Source organism: Papaver somniferum, chromosome 8 (assembly GCF_003573695.1).
Source record: "Papaver somniferum cultivar HN1 chromosome 8, ASM357369v1, whole genome shotgun sequence".
Classification (NCBI taxonomy): domain Eukaryota; kingdom Viridiplantae; phylum Streptophyta; class Magnoliopsida; order Ranunculales; family Papaveraceae; genus Papaver; species Papaver somniferum.
Genome location: NC_039365.1, coordinates 152381155 through 152399775, shown reverse-complemented (window position 1 = coordinate 152399775; position 18621 = coordinate 152381155). Strand labels below are relative to the sequence as shown.

At 36.5% G+C, this 18621-nt stretch overlaps 2 protein-coding genes and 1 non-coding gene across 3 annotated transcripts; 2 read left to right on the top strand and 1 right to left on the bottom strand.

Annotated features, from left to right (window-relative positions):
- Positions 1–5884: 5884 nt before the first annotated feature.
- Positions 5885–5956, top strand: TRNAD-GUC. The gene has a single exon. It is a non-coding gene; the product is annotated as a tRNA-Asp (tRNA).
- Positions 5957–6007: 51 nt separating this feature from the next.
- LOC113303544 (methionine aminopeptidase 2B-like) lies at positions 6008–9324 on the top strand. Its single transcript, XM_026552574.1, has 8 exons — positions 6008–6094; positions 6395–6533; positions 7102–7201; positions 7471–7507; positions 7591–7698; positions 8181–8302; positions 8425–8577; positions 8667–9324. Exons 2-6 carry the CDS (start codon positions 6417–6419, stop codon positions 8191–8193), a joined length of 375 nt encoding a protein of 124 aa, XP_026408359.1. The 5' UTR covers positions 6008–6094; positions 6395–6416; the 3' UTR covers positions 8194–8302; positions 8425–8577; positions 8667–9324.
- Positions 9325–9469: 145 nt separating this feature from the next.
- LOC113306220 (proline-rich receptor-like protein kinase PERK10) lies at positions 9470–18045 on the bottom strand. Its single transcript, XM_026555180.1, has 4 exons — positions 17745–18045; positions 10129–10619; positions 9893–10042; positions 9470–9799 (listed from the first exon to the last, which is right to left on the bottom strand). The coding sequence occupies exons 1-4, from the start codon at positions 18043–18045 to the stop codon at positions 9638–9640; spliced, it is 1104 nt and encodes a 367-aa protein (XP_026410965.1). The 3' UTR covers positions 9470–9637.
- Positions 18046–18621: the final 576 nt, after the last annotated feature.

Genomic DNA, 18621 nt, shown 5'->3' with positions numbered 1-18621 from the left:
CTTTCAAGCCGTTTCTGATTGAAAATATAACATGCGAAGTTATATACATGAAACTCTAGTATAATAGACTTAATCATCATATTATGATAAAAGTGTCAAGGAACAATACATCAATAGTGATAAGTGCTTTATATTGATATATTAAATTACGAAGTATAATGATTATCTTTTGAACTTCGTAATCTCATTCTTTGTGATTCCACAATAACTTGTTCTACTACCATATAATTAAGTTATTGTGAGGTGATTGATATTTCTAGGCTGTTCTTCGGGAATATAAGATCGGATTATCAATTGATTCCTATTCACCTTGATTTATCAAAATACGGAACAAAAACTTCATAGGTATTTCTGTGGGAGACAAATTTATCTATCAGAATAGACTTATGTGGGAGACATATTTTTTTAATCAAGTCTTCGACTTTGGGTCATAGAAACTCTTAGTTGTGGGTGAGATCAGCTAAGGGAATCAAGTGCGTAGAATCCTGTTGGGATTCATAGGCGTAAGGAACGCGACTGTACCTTAATCGGTGTGAGACTTGGTTAGGGCTCAACTACATTCCAATCCGAAGTTAACTTATAGTAGACTAGTGTCTATAGCGGCTTAATACAGTGTGGTGCTCAATTATGGACTAGGTCCCGGGTTTTTTTTGCATTTGCGGTTTCCTCGTTAACAAAACTTCTGGTGTCTGTGTTATTTGTTTTCCACATTATATTTGTTTATATAATGAAATATCACAGGTTGTGCGTAGTTCAGTCAATTGGTAAATCCGACCTTTGGTTGTTAATTAATATTGATTGACACTTTAACATTGGTTTTTGGTACCATTAAAGTTAAATCTCATATCAATCAGGGTCACATATTTCTATATGTTCGATTGCAGATTGTACTGAGAAATTGAGATATAACTCTTGGATGTTTTTCCTTGATTGGGTCTGATTGTCTAGTCGTTTCTCTTGGAATTATATTGGAGTTAGTCCTTACAGATAGCCGAACGAAATATTGGGTGTGGTTGTTAGACCCCCGCTTTTTCAGTTAGTAATACATGACTTGACTTGTTTCGATTTCTATATCATAACATTTCAACCCGTTTCTGATTGAAAACATAACATGCGAAGTTATATACATAAAACTCTAGTATAGTGGACTTAATCATCATATTGTGATCAAAGTGTCAAGGAACAATACATCAATAGTGATAAGTACTTTATATTGGTATATTGAATGACGAAGTATAATGCTTATCTTTTGAACTTCGTAATTACGACATCAACATAATCTTCGCAAATTGTTACTAGATTGTGTAGTGAACATATTTTTTATTTCATACCTATAAAACTGTATATAATTACATAAGTTTAAGTAAGTAGACGTACAAACTTATTTCGTATTTGAGAGGCAATCAAGAGGATTGAAGGTTCGGTTTTCATTGAAGATATTAAGGTTGGAACGATCCTAACCTATATAGGGAATCAGGGTAGAACAAATCCTACCTTATGTTGGGAGTCAAGATAAAACCGATCCCTACCTATATTGGGATCGAGGTAGACGCAATCCTAACTTGTTTTAGGAATCATGGTAGAACCGTTCCCAATGGGAAAAAATGATTTCTTCAAGTCACGTACACTTTAGGGTTTGTGCGATTTTTAAATTGGGTTTGCAAAATAGAAATCTCAGATATCGACAAAATGAGTAATTTGAACATGCGCTGAAATCTTATTTCTTAACTGTTCAAAGATATTCCTTGATACTCAAGGTGAGATCCCATACCGAAATAATAGAGAATCTTTTTGAGATTTTCGAAATTAATATGTTTTGTTTTACCAGCAATCAAAACATATCTCTGGAAATATTTATTAGTTTAGTGCTAACTAATATTGAGTTGTCCATGAAGATTTCGGTTATACAGTTGGATATTGGTTGGAATTAGATAAAATCGAATTTAAGTGCTTTATTGCATATCTTAAGAATATTTTAGGTTATGATAATTTCTTGGTGTCCAAACGACTTTGGTCTATAAATAGTGAAGTTTGTTCTTCTTTAAAACTCACCCTGAGAGGAGTATTCTCGTAATACTATCTTGGAGAAGAGAGTAACCTAATTAGGCGAAATCTCTTACCACCGCTAGTTTAAAGACTTATTTGGGACCAAGAAGAGTCTACTAGTACCGTTTGGAAATTAGAATTGCATTATTATTTTAGTTTTCAGTTATTGATTTTATTGATTAACGGTTTGTTAATTCTTGATTGCACCTAGTTTGGTTATTCTTGAGAGCCTTCTCTTCTGACATAAGGCCACTCAAACTAGATCAAGAGATCTGTTGACTTGTGATCATCCATTGTTAACAGGCTCCTCTCTGTGCGTGATCGATCATAAGTAGGAATCAAGTTTCTTATTGTGCGTGTACATAGAAGATTCGAAGACAAAAAGATTTTTCTTATTGGTTTCTTATCTTTATGATTTGCTTCCTACACAAACTTGATCAGCTGCGATCCGACTAGATTTAGTTTTTCTTTTGGTAGATTTGTTATTACAAGTTGTATTTAGATTGAGAATCCATTATTTGGTGGTACTCTTTAGTATCTGAATATGTTAGTTTTGTTTGACTTAATCTGGTTAACTTGTATATCCAAATCTTGGAAGATGAAAACCAGACAAAGGAGTTTAATTTATTTTAAACAGAAAATCCTTTGTCACGCTCAACACAATTATATCTGATTGATTTACTGAGATAGGAGAGTGGTTACCAAAAAGATTAGTCATTTACTCTTTAGAAGATGATCGAAAAGGTTGAGTGCTTAAAGTCTTCAGAGGGGCTGAAACAACTTAAGATAGTGGAATACATCTTAGGATTCACGTGTGTTGGCCAGATTACTTGTAGGCGCAGGGATACTGAGGACACTAGGTAACCATGAGTAATTTACTTGGTCTCAATTATATGAAGTTGGTAGTGTCTTTGTATAGCGGCTTAATTCTAAGAGTATTCAAGACTTGACTAGGTCCCATAGTTTTTATACATTTGCAGTTTTCTCGGTAAAAAAATCTTGTTGTGTGCTTTTACTTCACTTTTCGCATTAGAATTTGTTTAAGTTATAATTAAAGTAATTTCACTTGCATGTTGATCCCAAACACTTGGGTTGATCCTTGTAGTTTAAGGTTTGGTTTCGAACTAGAAACTATATACCAAGTGTATACCTTGTGGTTGATATCTTCTTGACAGTTTCTGTCTATATTAGATCACGCAAGGTATCATACTTATAGGATGATATCAAACAGACTATGGTGTACTTGGTACCCTCGTCATTTCGCTACTACAGAATATCATATGTAATCTATTACGGACACGAACTGTCAAGGAGAATACTTAAATAACATGTACACTTGGTATATAGTGTAAGTTCAAACTGCACCAATCTATGGGATCAAACCAAGTGTTGATTAACGTACAAATATATTTAAAGGCAAAGCAATATAACGCGGAAGTAACGTAAATCATACACCACAAAAGATTTTGTAACGGGGAAAACTGCAAGGAAGAAAAATCCAGGGACCTAATCCAGTTTTGGATACTCTTAGAATCAATACGCTATGCAAAGACCACTACAACTTCGAATAGTTAATACCAAGTAAACTAACTCCAAGTTACTTAGTTCCTTTAGTATCCATGCGCCTACAACAAATTTGACCTAAGCACATGAATCCTAAGATAGAGTCCACTACCTTAAGTCGCTTCACTTGCTGTGAAGTCTTCAGCAACTCATCTCATTTGGATCGTAATCTGAAATAATAAAGACTAATCGGTTTCCGTAACCTCTCTATAAATTTCCAAGACCAACCAAGTTAATCAGAGATAAATTAAGTACTAAGGTTCTTGGTTTAATCAATATAAACTCCTTTGTTCGGGTAGATCAATTTAGATCAAGATTATTGAAATAATTAATCTTAGTTTACACACTGTCAAAGTATATCTCAAAGGAAAACATAAAAATATATTGACGATCTGTACAACAAGTTTTAAAGTATATTCGAGATAAATATCTTGTTAAATCCTAGTTAATCAAGTATGGAGGAAGTTATCACAAATATCGGAATACCAAAATAAAATCTTCTAGTATTCAATCTTCAGTCTTCAAAGTACCTGCACAAACAACTTGATTCCACCAATGATCGATCACAAACAGAATGGATCATGTTATTAATGGATGATCAAAATTCTTATCTTCAGATCTGGAATCAAGTCAGAGTGACCTTATATATGAAGAGAAGGATCCCTGAATAAACAAACTAGATATATCAAGGTTTAGCTTTACCATTAGTCGATCAAATCAATAATCGAAAATTAATTAACAATATGATTCTTAATTTTCTACCAACAGTACTATTAGAACTTCTTCGATCCCACAGAAGACTTTAAACGAAGCATAATAAGATATTTCAATTAATTAGGATACTCTCCTCTAGAATTAGTATTACAAGAATATTAAAGTTGGCTTCCCGCACCAACAATTAAGTATCATATTCAAAGGATGAGTTTGTAAAATTACAATCTCTACTATTTATAATGACCAAGGCATGTTTGGATTATAAGGAATTACCAAATCCTAAAGAAATGCAATAAATGCAATAAATGTACATTTTCAGTTTTGTTCTCTTCCAATTATAATCCAACATATGTACCATAATCTGTATTGGTTAACAACCAATATCATCTAGCATATAACATATCTAAAGACTTGAAGGCCTAGAAAAATAAAGCTCCCACGTTAATCTCGCTTCCTATTTGCCGAAATGGGCCTTGTTTGAGTTTTGTGAAACGAGCGTTTTGGTGAGGACACTTGGAAACATATGATTCGTTTAAAACTTAAAACTCAAAAGGAAAACTTAACTTACCGTGGATGGAATTTTATGGAGGCCTAAATTCAATTCGGAAGTCGAGTATCTATCATATGAGGACTCTTTTTTTTCCAAATTGATACATAAAGGGAAAAAAATAAAACCACACATATTTCACACATATTTTCTGTGAAAATAAGAGGAAAAAATAAATAAAATCTACACATATTTCTTATATTTTCTCCACCACTTTATTGTATTTGCCGAGCCACACCAAATCAAGAATGCATCGGCACAGGACGCGGCGAAGCCTCGCGCACACCACATCAAGAATACATCGTCACGGGGAGGGGCAAAGCCCCTCGCACACCATGTTAAAAGGAAAAAAAATCAGGTGCATAACACATGCACAAATCTAATGCTTGAACCTTAGATTTTAGCCAGGGTTGTCGACCCTTGGCTCCGCCCCTGGCCACTCTTCCATGTTCATCAATGTTCTCATTTTTGTTTAATAGTATTCATATAATATAACTATTGTTGTCAATCGATAAACTATTCCCCACTACCATCTCCGCCGCCGCCGCCACCACCACCACCGGCCGATTATGATAAATGCAATGTGATTGTTTTTTACTACTGAACTATATTCTAATTAAAACAAATTTTTTGTGTCAATGATCAATTTTTTTGGTTGAAAAATTAGAAAAATACATCCTTCATTCCCTTCCCCCACTCTTTTCCCCCACATATGTGTCAATCATGTATGAGTTAAATCTAATAATAATGGGACCCCCTGCTAATCTCAATCTAGGGATTAAGGGCTAAGAATGATGACATTTAACGGGGAAAGGAAATGGGGGAAGTGTAGCAGCTTTGTGAAAAATTATTGTATGAAAAGCATACCTTGTCTTTCCCTGGACTAATAGAAAAGAAAAGAAAAAAAAACAAAAATATCAAAATAAGAAGTTGACGTTGTTCGCAGTTCGAACTGCTTTGGATTTGGTATCCTTCTAATCTATTTAGGTCTAGAGGGAACCAATTGCCACCTAAGTCGTTGTAGTATAGTGGTAAGTATTCCCGCCTGTCACGCGGGTGACCCGGGTTCGATCCCCGGCAGCGGCGTTTTTTCTTTTTTAAAGCATTTGTTTCTTAATTTTCCAATACCGACTCTTTTTTTCATTCTTTACACATATACCAGTCGGACTCGGCAACTTCCCCAAAACACACCACCACCGGTCAACGCTTTGCTAATAGAACCAGGTAAAACTTCTCTCAGTTCCGATATCTACTTTCCATCTCGTTTGAACCTTTTGTGAGATTGTGCTTTTAATTTATTCATCTGGTTGATCTCTTGTGCTGCTCTTTTTAGCTTAAGCTAAATTAGCAGGTCTGTGGACTGTGATTGAAATGAATGAAATTTGAAAATGAAATTCATTACATGAGTTGGCGTCATACTTGATCCTAGTAGATTCTTTTCCGAATTAATTTCAATTTAAAATAAGTTCATAGTTCTGACGGAAATAATTTTTCATTTACTTGCTGTACTCGTGTTTCGGTAAGCAAAAAGATAGAAATTGTAACTATGGAAGGAAATGGGACTGACCCTCAATCTGTTGAGATAGATAGAAACCCTGGGGTTTCTGATCAATTGAAAAACCTACAAATCAACAACAAACAGCAAGATGATGATCATGTCTCGGTATGGATGTATGTTTTAATTTATTTATTTTTATGTAAACTGGGGTTCTTCTTCTTCATGACTGTTCCTTATTGTATTGGGAAATTTTGATTTTACTTGCAACCAATACCATGCAGCAACTCTTTTAAGTTATGTAGTAACTAGTAAGCACGATATACACGGTGAAGTGATGAAGAGCGTCAAAGTTATTAAACCACTTAGTTGAGAAAGAATTTCGGACACTTGCCGACTTATGTGACTTTAGAATGTAACTAAAGAGACGCTAGAGAGAAATTCTGATAAAATTCTTTCGTGTTTACTTGCTTTCTTTTCTTTTGATTGTTTTCTTGTGCCTGCGAGTGAACATTTCTCCTCTTTCGTTAGATTAGTGTATGACAAGGTTCACCAGGGTGGGTTCTGCTGCTTCTGCACATCTGGTGCATTCTGTTGCCTCAAATCAATAATGACTTCAACTTGCCTACCATTTTATGCATATGTATGATCCTTGTTAGAAATTGTCTTATAAAGCGGACCTAAATTCTAGAAAAGTTTTTTGGGTTTATTTTCTTCTGAAGAAAGTACATTGCAGTCTCAAGATAGCTATGACACGGCAATCTCGCTTTCACCTCCTGAAAAGAAAGATGATGATGGAGACCAAGGGGATGTGTTAGTAGTAAATGAATCACAAGGTTAGTTTCATAGAATGACTTCATTTTGTTAAGTTAAGTCGGATCTTTCTTATCCTTTTTGTTTTGGAGAAGTAGTTTATGTAGACATTGCCTAAGAACTTCGAGCAATATTTTGGTTCTGTACACACACAGATGCTCTCCATAATATATAGCTCTCCTGGAAATCCTCTGAGGTTACACATATAGTAGTTTGTATACTGTTACTAATTTTCTCAGGTTGTATTCTTTTGGTGTACTTATCAGTTATACCCTTCAACTTTTTTTTGCAGAAACTGCCAAGAAGAAAAAAAGGAAAAACAAAAGCAAGTAAGCACTTTCTAATTTGATTATATGCATTCAAATTTCTCTCTAAATGCGCAACTGGCTACTAAACTTCCGATTATTTACAGAAAAAAGAAAGAACCCCTTCAGCAGACTGATCCGCCATCCATCCCTTGTACTAGAACTTTTCCCATCTGGGATTTCCCTGAAGGCGAAATTCAAGATTACAAAGACGAGTAAGTAGTTTCTCTCCCCTAAGAGTATGCAATTTATTGTTTACTTTGTTCAGGACATATAGTTGATTGTGCATTCACAGTGGCATTCAATCCGATGTTTGACCACTTCTGAAGGCCACGCAGAATGCAACAAATACTGGAGTGAAGGTAGTTTGTATTCCCTGCACTGGAACTTGTTTTCTCAGTAGTGTCCTTATTTAACCAGGACCTCCAGTTTTCACTCAATTTTTGTCAGTTTAACATATTATGTCACTCATATTTTATCATTGCCACGCTGCAAAAGATGCTGGTAAGTTCTACAGAAAACAATCAGGAATGCTTGTTGTAACTTGAATATGTGGATGTGGGTAGGTTAGCTTTGGCCAAGGGCGGATGTCCTTTGCAGAATGCATGTCTACCGCTTATAAAAATGTTTTATTTTGAAACGTTTTAAATTAGCAAGCATTTCTCTTACTCTTACTCCTTGATGATCTCTTGCTTAGGAAGCTGGGATAGATGTACGGCTTTGTGATGTTGGTGCTGCAATCCAAGAGGTCATGGAATCATATGAAGTGGAGATTAATGGAAAGATATTCCCTCGTAAGATTTGAATATCAAAATTCAGGTTATTACCAGTTCTTTGTACAGTAGCAACGTCAAATTTTTTTCATTTTGTGTTGCTTTATTTCTGTTGGAGTATTATGCGTCATCTTTTTGTTTATCCTTCTGTATATTTTCTTTGCATAGTGAAAAGCATCCGAAACTTGAATGGACATAGTATTGGAAGATATCTGATTCATGGTGGTCCTAGTGGTAAATCTGTCCCAATTGTAAAAGGAGGGGAACAAACAAAAATGGAGGAGGGCGAATTCTTAGCAATTGAAACTTTTGGATCGACAGGTAACCTCCATTCTCTAGGACCATGGCATTAAAATGTTCAGTTGTTTATATTTGTTATGACTAAAGCAATTTGTCGCCTAAAATCGCAGGGAAAGGGTATATGTTAGAGGAGATTTGGAGTGCAGTCACTATATGAAAAATTCTGATGCGGGGCACACACCACTAAGGCTACCTAGAGCGAAGCAACTGCTAGCAACTATCAACAAGAATTTCTCAACATTGCCCTTCTGCAGACGTTACTTGGACTGACTTGGGGAGTCTAATTACTTAATGGCATTAAAGAACCTATGGGACAATGGCATTGTTCAGGTATATAACTTGCTTTCCATCGTTAACTCTGACAACTTCATGTTTTGGGAAGGTTCTATTGGTTCCCGTCCTGTCATTAACATTACCAGTGCATCAATTCATTGTTTGTTTTTTCCTCTCTTTTTTCCCCCTTGGCCCTGTCCCCCTCTGTGCGACATCAAGGGAAGCTACGTATCTCAGTTTGAGCATACCATCTTACTACGCCCAACTTGCAAAGAAGTGATATCTATAAGAGCGTGTTTGTTTGAGGCCCATGTCTTTGTTCTGGACTTGTAATAACCGTAGTAAACCAATTAACTTCATACAGTAGGTGTAGAAATCTCAGTGGAAGAAGCTATGTATATCTGAATGGTCCTAATGAAGTTGTTCTGTTATTTGCAAGTTTTTGTCAATATATTAATGTTGGAATCACAATGCTCGTATAATGAGTTTGTTGTATCTAGACTTGTACTGTGTTTGTGATGTTACTGTAATCTGCAATTTGAAAACTGAATGGAGGCTAAGCATTAAATTACATGTTCAGAAAAAAAAAATCGAAGTAAAACAATTCTGAAAGATGTGCTGGTTAACGAATTAGGAGGTCTTTAACAGGAATCAAATTGAAAGAAACTAAAGAATGAAAGAGTTCATTCAAACAATCAAGGCGAAACTACAAAAGTTTGGAAATAAAGTTTGAGCTGAAACAATTAGTACCATGCCACTGGGGGCACAAGCAAACACAAAGCTACAGAAGGCATTTAATGCCAGTTGATCAATTTGAAATGGCGAAGAAGATTTGTTTTTGTCTCCCACAGCAGCACATGTAACACACTCTCATGGTATCTCCATCTCTGTCAAAACTCACATTTTCATCGTGCACAACCTCCTGCACTACTCCTGCATTTTGTTCAGACGGCACAGTTCCGTAAACTCCCTGCAACCAACAACAACACATTCAGCGACAGTTAATCAAAGCTCAACACAACTTCTTAAATCAAAATGTTCCACACATAAACACAAACCGAACCTGACTGTTGATATCGATATTTGGTTTCTCATTTACGGCGATTTCCGGAGCTCCATTGTTTTGTTCTTTGAGTTGTTGACTGATGTTGTCCATCATCCACTTATGCTGCATCTGTTTCAAGGCATTTCTCACACTCATCCACCTCTTCTTCTGCCATTAATGAAACAATTGAATTTCAACACCCAAATTCAAAACTAATAAACATAAGCACAACAATCAACTAGTAATAAACTTACAGCCGCAGCGCTGGGAGGAGTACTAGAACCACCTCCATTGCTCTTTGCTCCTGACGATGGTGATAATAACAGTGGAAAACCTTTTCTTTTAGACCCACCACCACATTCAATACAAAGAGTACAGCTAGGACTACTTAATGGTGTTGATGAAGCAGACGAGATTAACCCTTGCCTAGATTTTGTGGGGGTTGAAAAAGGGCTAGGCTTTCTTGGCGGTGGCGGTGAAACAAGAGGAGGGGATAAAAGTGGTGGTGATGGAGATGGTGGAACAAAGGAATGAGATAATGGTGATGGTGGTGAAACAGAAGAAGGGCATCCTAATGATGGTGGAACAAAGGAATGAGATGATGGTGAGACGGGGGAATTTGAGATTGATTGTAATGGTGAATCTTGTCTTTGTGACCCACCACCACCACCAAATTGACCACAAGCAAGGGAAAGAATGCAGTTAGGAGTACTTGATGGTGTTGAAAAAGCAGAAGAGACGAATTCTTGCCAAGATTTTGTAGGGGGATTGATAAAGAATCAAGCTTTACTGGTCGCCGATTGATTATAGATTTTTCGTGGTTGTAGTAGTGAAGGTTCGAACTCTAAGACTTGTGTAGGTGAAGGATTTTTAGATTTATAAAAATTATATACAAAAATATTGACAAATTGGTAGAGAGGTACTGGGACTAATGATTCGGCCAATCTTCATAACATAGGGCTCAATGATTTATTCTCAACAATAATCGCTCAAAACATATATGGACTCTTATTTTGCCAAAGTAGATTCTCAAAACATTGATTGTAAATGTTAAGCATGGAACATCAAATCACCTAAGCTAAGCATGACCCATCTAATCAAATAACACCCAATTTAATCAAATCATATTTCAATTAATTTTTAATGCAAAAGTCTTAAAAAGAATTAATAAAATTACCCATGTATGAAGCTCGGCCTCCTCCGTCGTCCCAGTGTTGGGGTTTAACTCATCATAGTAAAAATGCTCTCAAAATAATTTATTATGGCTCAAAAATGGTTAACAAATGATGAGAATATGAGAAATACAATAAAACCAGAGAACTACAACCCTCAGTGATAAAATAAGACTGCTGAAGCTCTGTCGCAAACGCTGTGGAAAATAAGACTGCCTGATTACGACCCACAGGTGTTAGTCGTTACTACTGTAGAAAAACGACTGCTGTTGCAGGTCCGTTCTTCGTGTTCTTCATGTTCATCAGCAGCAGCAGCAGAAACCGCGTTTGGGAAAACTCGAATTTCTTCTTCTCTGGCTCTCCTCAGCCCCCAAGACTCTCGACACCTTTCCCAAACTGTTTTGACTTGTATTTATAGTGAATTGGAGCCAAAAATCCGACCATTGATTGCATATATTCTCCATTTAATCCAAATATTCTCGGCTGCCAATAATAACGAAAATTTCCATTTTTAATCCCATGCACGCGTTAACTTTGATCCTGCACGCTCCCATTCTACTTATTCACGCCTCAACACTCTTCCAACGCCAGCAGAACTCCCCCATGCACACAAGAACTTCAATTTTGCTCGTGTTACAGTACACGTGCTCTGTTTTGGGTGTGTGAATCATACTGAAAATTCCAGCCAAATTTGATCGATCATGTCACCCATACTATGTTCCTTAACCTATATCACATCTTTATACCAAATTTCAGCCATTGAATCGACCCATAACCCCTTCATTTTGACAATCGAAATTCTGCCAGAACTGTTTAGAAATTTCCCGCCAAAATCGTTTCAAATGGGGAAGAAACTGGTAGCCCCCTATCCAGAGTAGGGGTGCGAATAGAAGCTGCCTTGGGGGTGACCTGGGGGTGACCCTTAGTAATTAGGTTACCCCTTATCCAAAAGCGAGAGTCCGAATAACACTTGTCCTCCGGGTGCCAAAAACAACTTTTCGAGCCGAATTTTCCAAAAATGTTTATTTCCTAAAAATACATAAAAACACAATATTAGTACAAAAATAGAGTTCCAACAATACGGACATGGAGGACAAATTAGACACAAAAATGTGTCTATCAAATACCTCCAAACTTATTATTTGATAGTCCTCGAGCAAATTTATTCTAGAAAGGAAAATCATTTGAACCCCTAGGTGGCCCTAATGGCGGAGTGTTGTCTCCGGAGGGTTTACCAGAGGTGTACCCACAAAACCTTTACTCCAGACCCTAGCTATCTACGCAGAACCTTGGAAGGAACTAAAGAATCTCCTTGGTTGGCATACTTATTGACTACAAGAGGAAGTACCCTGATGCGAATTTCCAATTGATGTACACGAGTTTGCACTCAAGCATACTAAAATTCATATATAAGTGACAGAGCTCTACTCAGATAGTTGCACTATGGACAACATATTCGGAGTCAAACTAATCACATGGAAATATTAAGAGATGGATATAGAAAAACATAGATGGTTTTGATGTTTACTAAGTGAACGGCGTTTCCCATATCTGTCTGAAGGCCTCCGTCAAAATGAACCTATCCTAATGGATTGAGATACTAGTCTGACTAATATCAACACACTGGCATATACAAGGGAACCAGTGGTCGATAACCTAACTCTAGGTCAACACAACTGGCATATACAAGGGTACCAGTGGTCGACTTTATTGAATTTATTCCTTTTGGTCAAATGGTCTTGTCTCATTTTTTTTTTCAACTTTTTGGTAACTACCATTTTTTGTTTCATGGTATCTCAATCACTCTAATTCACCGTAGCATTGGTAACAACTTGAATCGTGGGCCCCACCTAATCACTTAGATTACATAGTTTAAAAACAAAATAAAAATAGAAGTGAAAAGGACTCAACGAGATATGGTGCAACTATCATGTTATTTCTAACACCTGATCTCTGTGCTTTTATGAATAGACTCTTTAGATGTTTCCATCTATTCAGATTGGTTCCTCAACTCCTACAACCAAAATGCTTCCATCCACTTAGATTGGTTAGTGCCATCCTAAATACGCATAAATTTCTAGGCTCTGGAGTTTATTTATTGCAACTAAAAAGTTTCTCCCATACCCCCAAACTTAAATCTAACATTGTCCTCAATGTTCTAAAGATGAAACTAAAAGCATGAACAAGGAGAAATTGTTACCATTTGAAGCAAAAAGAGTTAAGGAAGGATATTACAGTGTTGCATGAGATTGGGTTACCTCCCAAGAAGTGCTAAGTTTAAAGTCTTCAGCCAGACGTAGGAAAGGCTTAGTCAACTCGAACCGTATAACAGTAGCCGGAATAACTGTGGGTCTTTAAAACCAAAAAGAGCTGACAAAAGGAAACTGCAATGAACCAACGAAATGAACAACACTAGCATGCCCTTACCTAGTTTCCTGATAACTATTGCTAATTGTGGTTCAGGTTCAGGTTCTATGAAAGGGTCTAAATAGAATATTTTCATTGGCTGCGTTTCTTCATAGGTTGGATCCAAATTATTAGGTCATAGAGTCTGGAAAAACTCAAATATGATCTTAGAAGCGCACAATAATAACCTAAATAACTGAGGATCCTCTAAGTCAATAATATTTGACTTACATAATTGACCAAAATGAGAGTAGTGGTCATTCTTAAGAAAATGTGTCGATTCTAATTTCCTAAAGCATTTAGGTTTAGTCTCACAACTTAATATTCTACACATTTGGAATATAAACGTTCCCACAGTTGGAAGAAAACTATTTGATGGGAAAACAAAGTCAATCTGGGGATAATAGCCTGGGAAAACCACATCAACCAGAGGATGGGTTTCTAACGACTGAACTCCTTCATGGACATCATTAGGCTCGGGAAAACGAGTATGAAGGTAATCTTGTAAAATGGTCGAGGCACAGATATCAAGTCCTAAGTGTGGGGACTTTCTGAGAGTTAAAGGTAAGGCACTAGGGAAGTGATAATCACCCCCAAACTTAGAGTTTTCAGTGTCTCTAGATAGACCTCTAATTATTTCTTGAATTTCCGTATCTTCAGAGTCCTTAAAATATTCAAGAGATTCTTCTAAGTTATTATCAGGTAGTGCATCTTTACTCATCTCTACGGGTCTATCTTCTTCTTCCAAGACTATTGTTTCTAAGTCGCTAGACTCTAAAACAGTATTTTCGAAATGAACCCGTTCCTCTAAACCAATATCGGCTTCGTAATCAAAAGGAAAAACTACACCGTCTAAAACGGTGGTATCCCTAATCAAATCCTCGTCCTTTTGAATAGGTGAATAATCATAAAAATTATTTGGATTTGAACTAGAAATAATATAATCATTATAAAGCTCAATTGGATTAATAGATTCCTGATCACTATGCCTACATATTTCAGATTCTTCATTACTACTATCCTCATCATCATAATAGTACAAAGATGATTGAACCTTATCTAAATAAGTAGTGTCTTTTATTCTAACCTCGTCCTCTAGATTGGGCAAATATTCACTATTGATATCAAGGGTAGTATTGGAAACACTATTTTGGAAATTTAGATTATTTCGAGCAGCATTAGCTAACTGTTCAATTTCTGCCTCTAAACGTGCTTGAATTTCACTGAGCGTAACACTTATACGTTCACAAGTCTCATTGAATATCTTAGACCGTTGTGTACTCTCTTCTCTTGAACTAACTGCACGTTCATACTCCCTTCGAATTTGTTGGTAGGTTTCTTCTAGAGATTGAACAGGTTTAGAAATGTCATAATCAGGACTAGTTTTTAAGTAATTTTCCAAAAACGCATGACTAGTACTATAATATTCATGATTTTCTTGCTCGTAAGACCAATTCGTGTGTGGATAGTAATTGGGCTCAATATGGTATGAACCATAACCTTGAAAAGGTTGGCGTTCCCAACTACTATTCCCACCATGGTCATAAAACTGATGATGTCCATATTCAAATTCAGGTCGATACTCATTGTATTGGCTTCTATCATACCAGTTCGACATTCTTAATTGCAAGGGAATTCTACACAACCACAAACAAGGCTGACTCGACCAAATCAAACCTATAAAATCTAGCAAACAACAAGCATGATGGCTCCACTTAGATTGTTTCTAGACTTGCTTCTATCTCTCGAAGGGGAATTCATTACAATTTAAGCAAACCCCTCTGGAATCAATCCGAGTCAAAGTAAGTTGAATTGAGGCGAGGGAAGCTCAGTGGAGCTTTGATACCCAAGGCCTCACCGCTATCACAAGGCGGCACATTCACGCATTCAACTCACAGAAACCATTATGAACTTCAAGGTGTGCTTAAGAAAGTAACCAATATCCTTCGAAAATTTTTCCTAATAAGCGCGTTACCCTATCTGTCTCGTTCTAGTCAAGTTTTAAGCTTGGGTTCGCGTTAGGTTTCGTTTTCCTAAGGCGGGCAAGAAGGGAGCGGTGATGAAATCTGAACCCTTATCTTGTATTGGCCAGGCCTTGCCCTTTACTAGGAATTTAAAAACAATCCAAATTCGTCCTCAATCAATGAATCACCTTAAGGAATACAGTAACTCGCTTATAGGAGATTCGCGAGTGTTTCGATGGACTTACCTCCCGTACCAGACGGGGGATGAACCGTTGAAGTCGGCTCGGGCCACGACTCCTATGTCATGTACGAACCCGAGGGGCCGACACGATATAGTAATCGTCGTCCTTCCCTGCACACAGTTTATATAATTTTTTTTTTTTTAATAATACCCTTCCGTAGGGTTAAAAAAAAGAATAAAGTCCAATTGTCCAGAATAAAGTCCAAATAAAAAGTCCAAAAATTACAAAAATTATGAAAAATAAAGCCTATTTACAAATTCTAAAAAAAATAATAAATAAAAGCTATATACAAAAAAAAATAATAAAAAAATTAAATCCTAAAAAAAAAATTATGTCTTTTTTTTTTCTTCTCTTTTAGCTTTTAGCTTTAAGCTTTTTGTTCCCAAGTCCTTAGTATTCCACTTCAAACCTATAAATCAAAGACACAAAAAGAAACGTAAAAAGGAACAAATAATAGTAAAAAAAAATAAACCTAAAAATTCTACCTAAGCACAAATCCGCGTCGGCAGCGCCAAAATGATTATGGTTTTTCGTGGTTGTAGTAGTGAAGGTTCGAACTCTAAGACTTGTGAAGTTGAAGGATTTTTAGATTTATAAAAATTATATACAAAAATATTGACAAATTGGTAGAGAGGTACTGGGACTAATGATTCGGCCAATCTTCATAACATAGGGCTCAATGATTTATTCTCAACAATAATCGCTCAAAACATATATGGACTCTTATTTTGCCAAAGTAGATTCTCAAAACATTGATTGTAAATGTTAAGCATGGAACATCAAATCACCTAAGCTAAGCATGACCCATCTAATCAAATAACACCCAATTTAATCAAATCATATTTCAATTAATTTTTAATGCAAAAGTCTTAAAAAGAATTAATAAAATTACCCATGTATGAAGCTCGGCCTCCTCCGTCGTCCCAGTGTTGGGGTTTAACTCATCATAGTAAAAATGCTCTCAAAATAATTTATTATGGCTCAAAAATGGTTTACAAATGATGAGAATATGAGAAATACAATAAAACCAGAGAACTACGACCCTCAGTGATAAAATAAGACTGCTGAAGCTCTGTCGCAAACGATGTGGAAAATAAGACTGCCTGATTACGACCCACAGGTGTTAGTCGTTACTACTGTAGAAAAACGACTGATGTTGCAGGTCCGTTCTTCGTGTTCTTCATGTTCATCAGCAGCAGCAGCAGCTGAAACCGAGTTTGGGAAAACTCGAATTTCTTCTTCTCTGGCTCTCCTCAGCCCCCCAGACTCTCGACACCTTTCCCAAACTGTTTTGACTTGTATTTATAGTGAATTGGAGCCAAAAATCCGACCATTGATTGCATATATTCTCCATTTAATCCAAATATTCTCGGCTGCCAATAATAACGAAAATTTCCATTTTTAATCCCATGCACGCGTTAACTTTGATCCTGCACGCTCCCATTCTACTTATTCACGCCTCAACACTCTTCCAACGCCAGCAGAACTCCCCCATGCACACAAGAACTTCAATTTTGCTCGTGTTACAGTACACGTGCTCTGTTTTGGGTGTGTGAATCATACCGAAAATTCCATCCAAATTTGATCGATCATGTCACCCATACTATGTTCCTTAACCTATATCACATCTTTATACCAAATTTCAGCCATTGAATCGACCCATAACCCCTTCATTTTGACGATCGAAATTCTGCCAGAACTGTTTAGAAATTTCCCGCCAAAATCGTTTCAAATGGGGAAGAAACTGGTAGCCCCTTATCCAGAGTAGGGGTGCGAATAGCAGCTGCCTTGGGGGTGACCTGGAGGTGCCCCTTAGTAATTAGGTTACCCCTTATCCAAAAGCGAGAGTCCGAATAACACTTGTCCTCCGGGTGTCAAAATCAACTTTTCGAGCCGAATTTTCCAAAAATGTTTATTTCCTAAAAATACATGAAAACACAATATTAGTACAAAAATAGAGTTCCAACAATACGGACATTGAGGACAAATTAGACACAAAAATGTGTCTATCACCGATCAGAAAAAGAATTAAGCTTTCTTGGAGGTGGTGGTGATGGGCGCCACCATATTAGTGGTGGTGGTGAACTAGAAGAAGGGGGTAAAAGGGTTAATGTTGGTGATGGTGAAACAGGGGTAGAAGCAGAAGACATTGATCGTAATTGAGATGGGTTATTAGGGTTTGAAAATGAAGGTGAGATGATGTTATTGGTACTGTTTGGTTGAATCTTTGATGGATGATTGTCAGGGCTTTTTGATGAAGAAGAAGGTGATGATGATGCTGCTGACGATGATGAGCGTCTTCTCTTCATAATACCACATTTAGAACACTGATTTGTAAAACTAGATAAAAGATTAATCACTGGATGATCTATTTGATTCTCAGTCATCTTCTTGATCTTCTTCTTCTTCTTCTTTCTCTCTGGATTTCTTGAAGTTTTGTTTCTTTCTTTCTGTATGTAAAGAAATTTTGTTGCTCTCTCTAGCCTTCTCACACTTATTTATAATGCCAAAGTTCTAGTCTACTGTTTGTGTCATATGCACTCCCTGCAGATTTGTACCTCTACACAGTACACACACATGAGAACAAAATGTGAGATGGGTTTCAAAAAGGGATCCGTAAATACAAAAGTGCTTGTGCTTGTGCTTGTAGCCTGTTGGATACAAAAGGCAGAAGTGTTTGTGCTTCTTCGGTAGCAGAAGTCAAAATCATAAGTTCAAGGTAAAACGTTTTTGCTTCACAAAAAGTTTACTTTTTTGCTTCGAAAAGTCATTCTAAAATTGTGTACACAAGCTCTAACATTTTTGCTTCCAGAAGTCAAAAATCAACTTCTGGAGTGGTATCCAAACAAGTTATTATAACACATTTGGGTATAAATCTGCTTCTGACTTCTGCTTTTCCAGAAGTCGAAGTTTCTTTAGAAGGAAAACTATATGTTGATTCACAAAAAGTTAACTTTTCAACT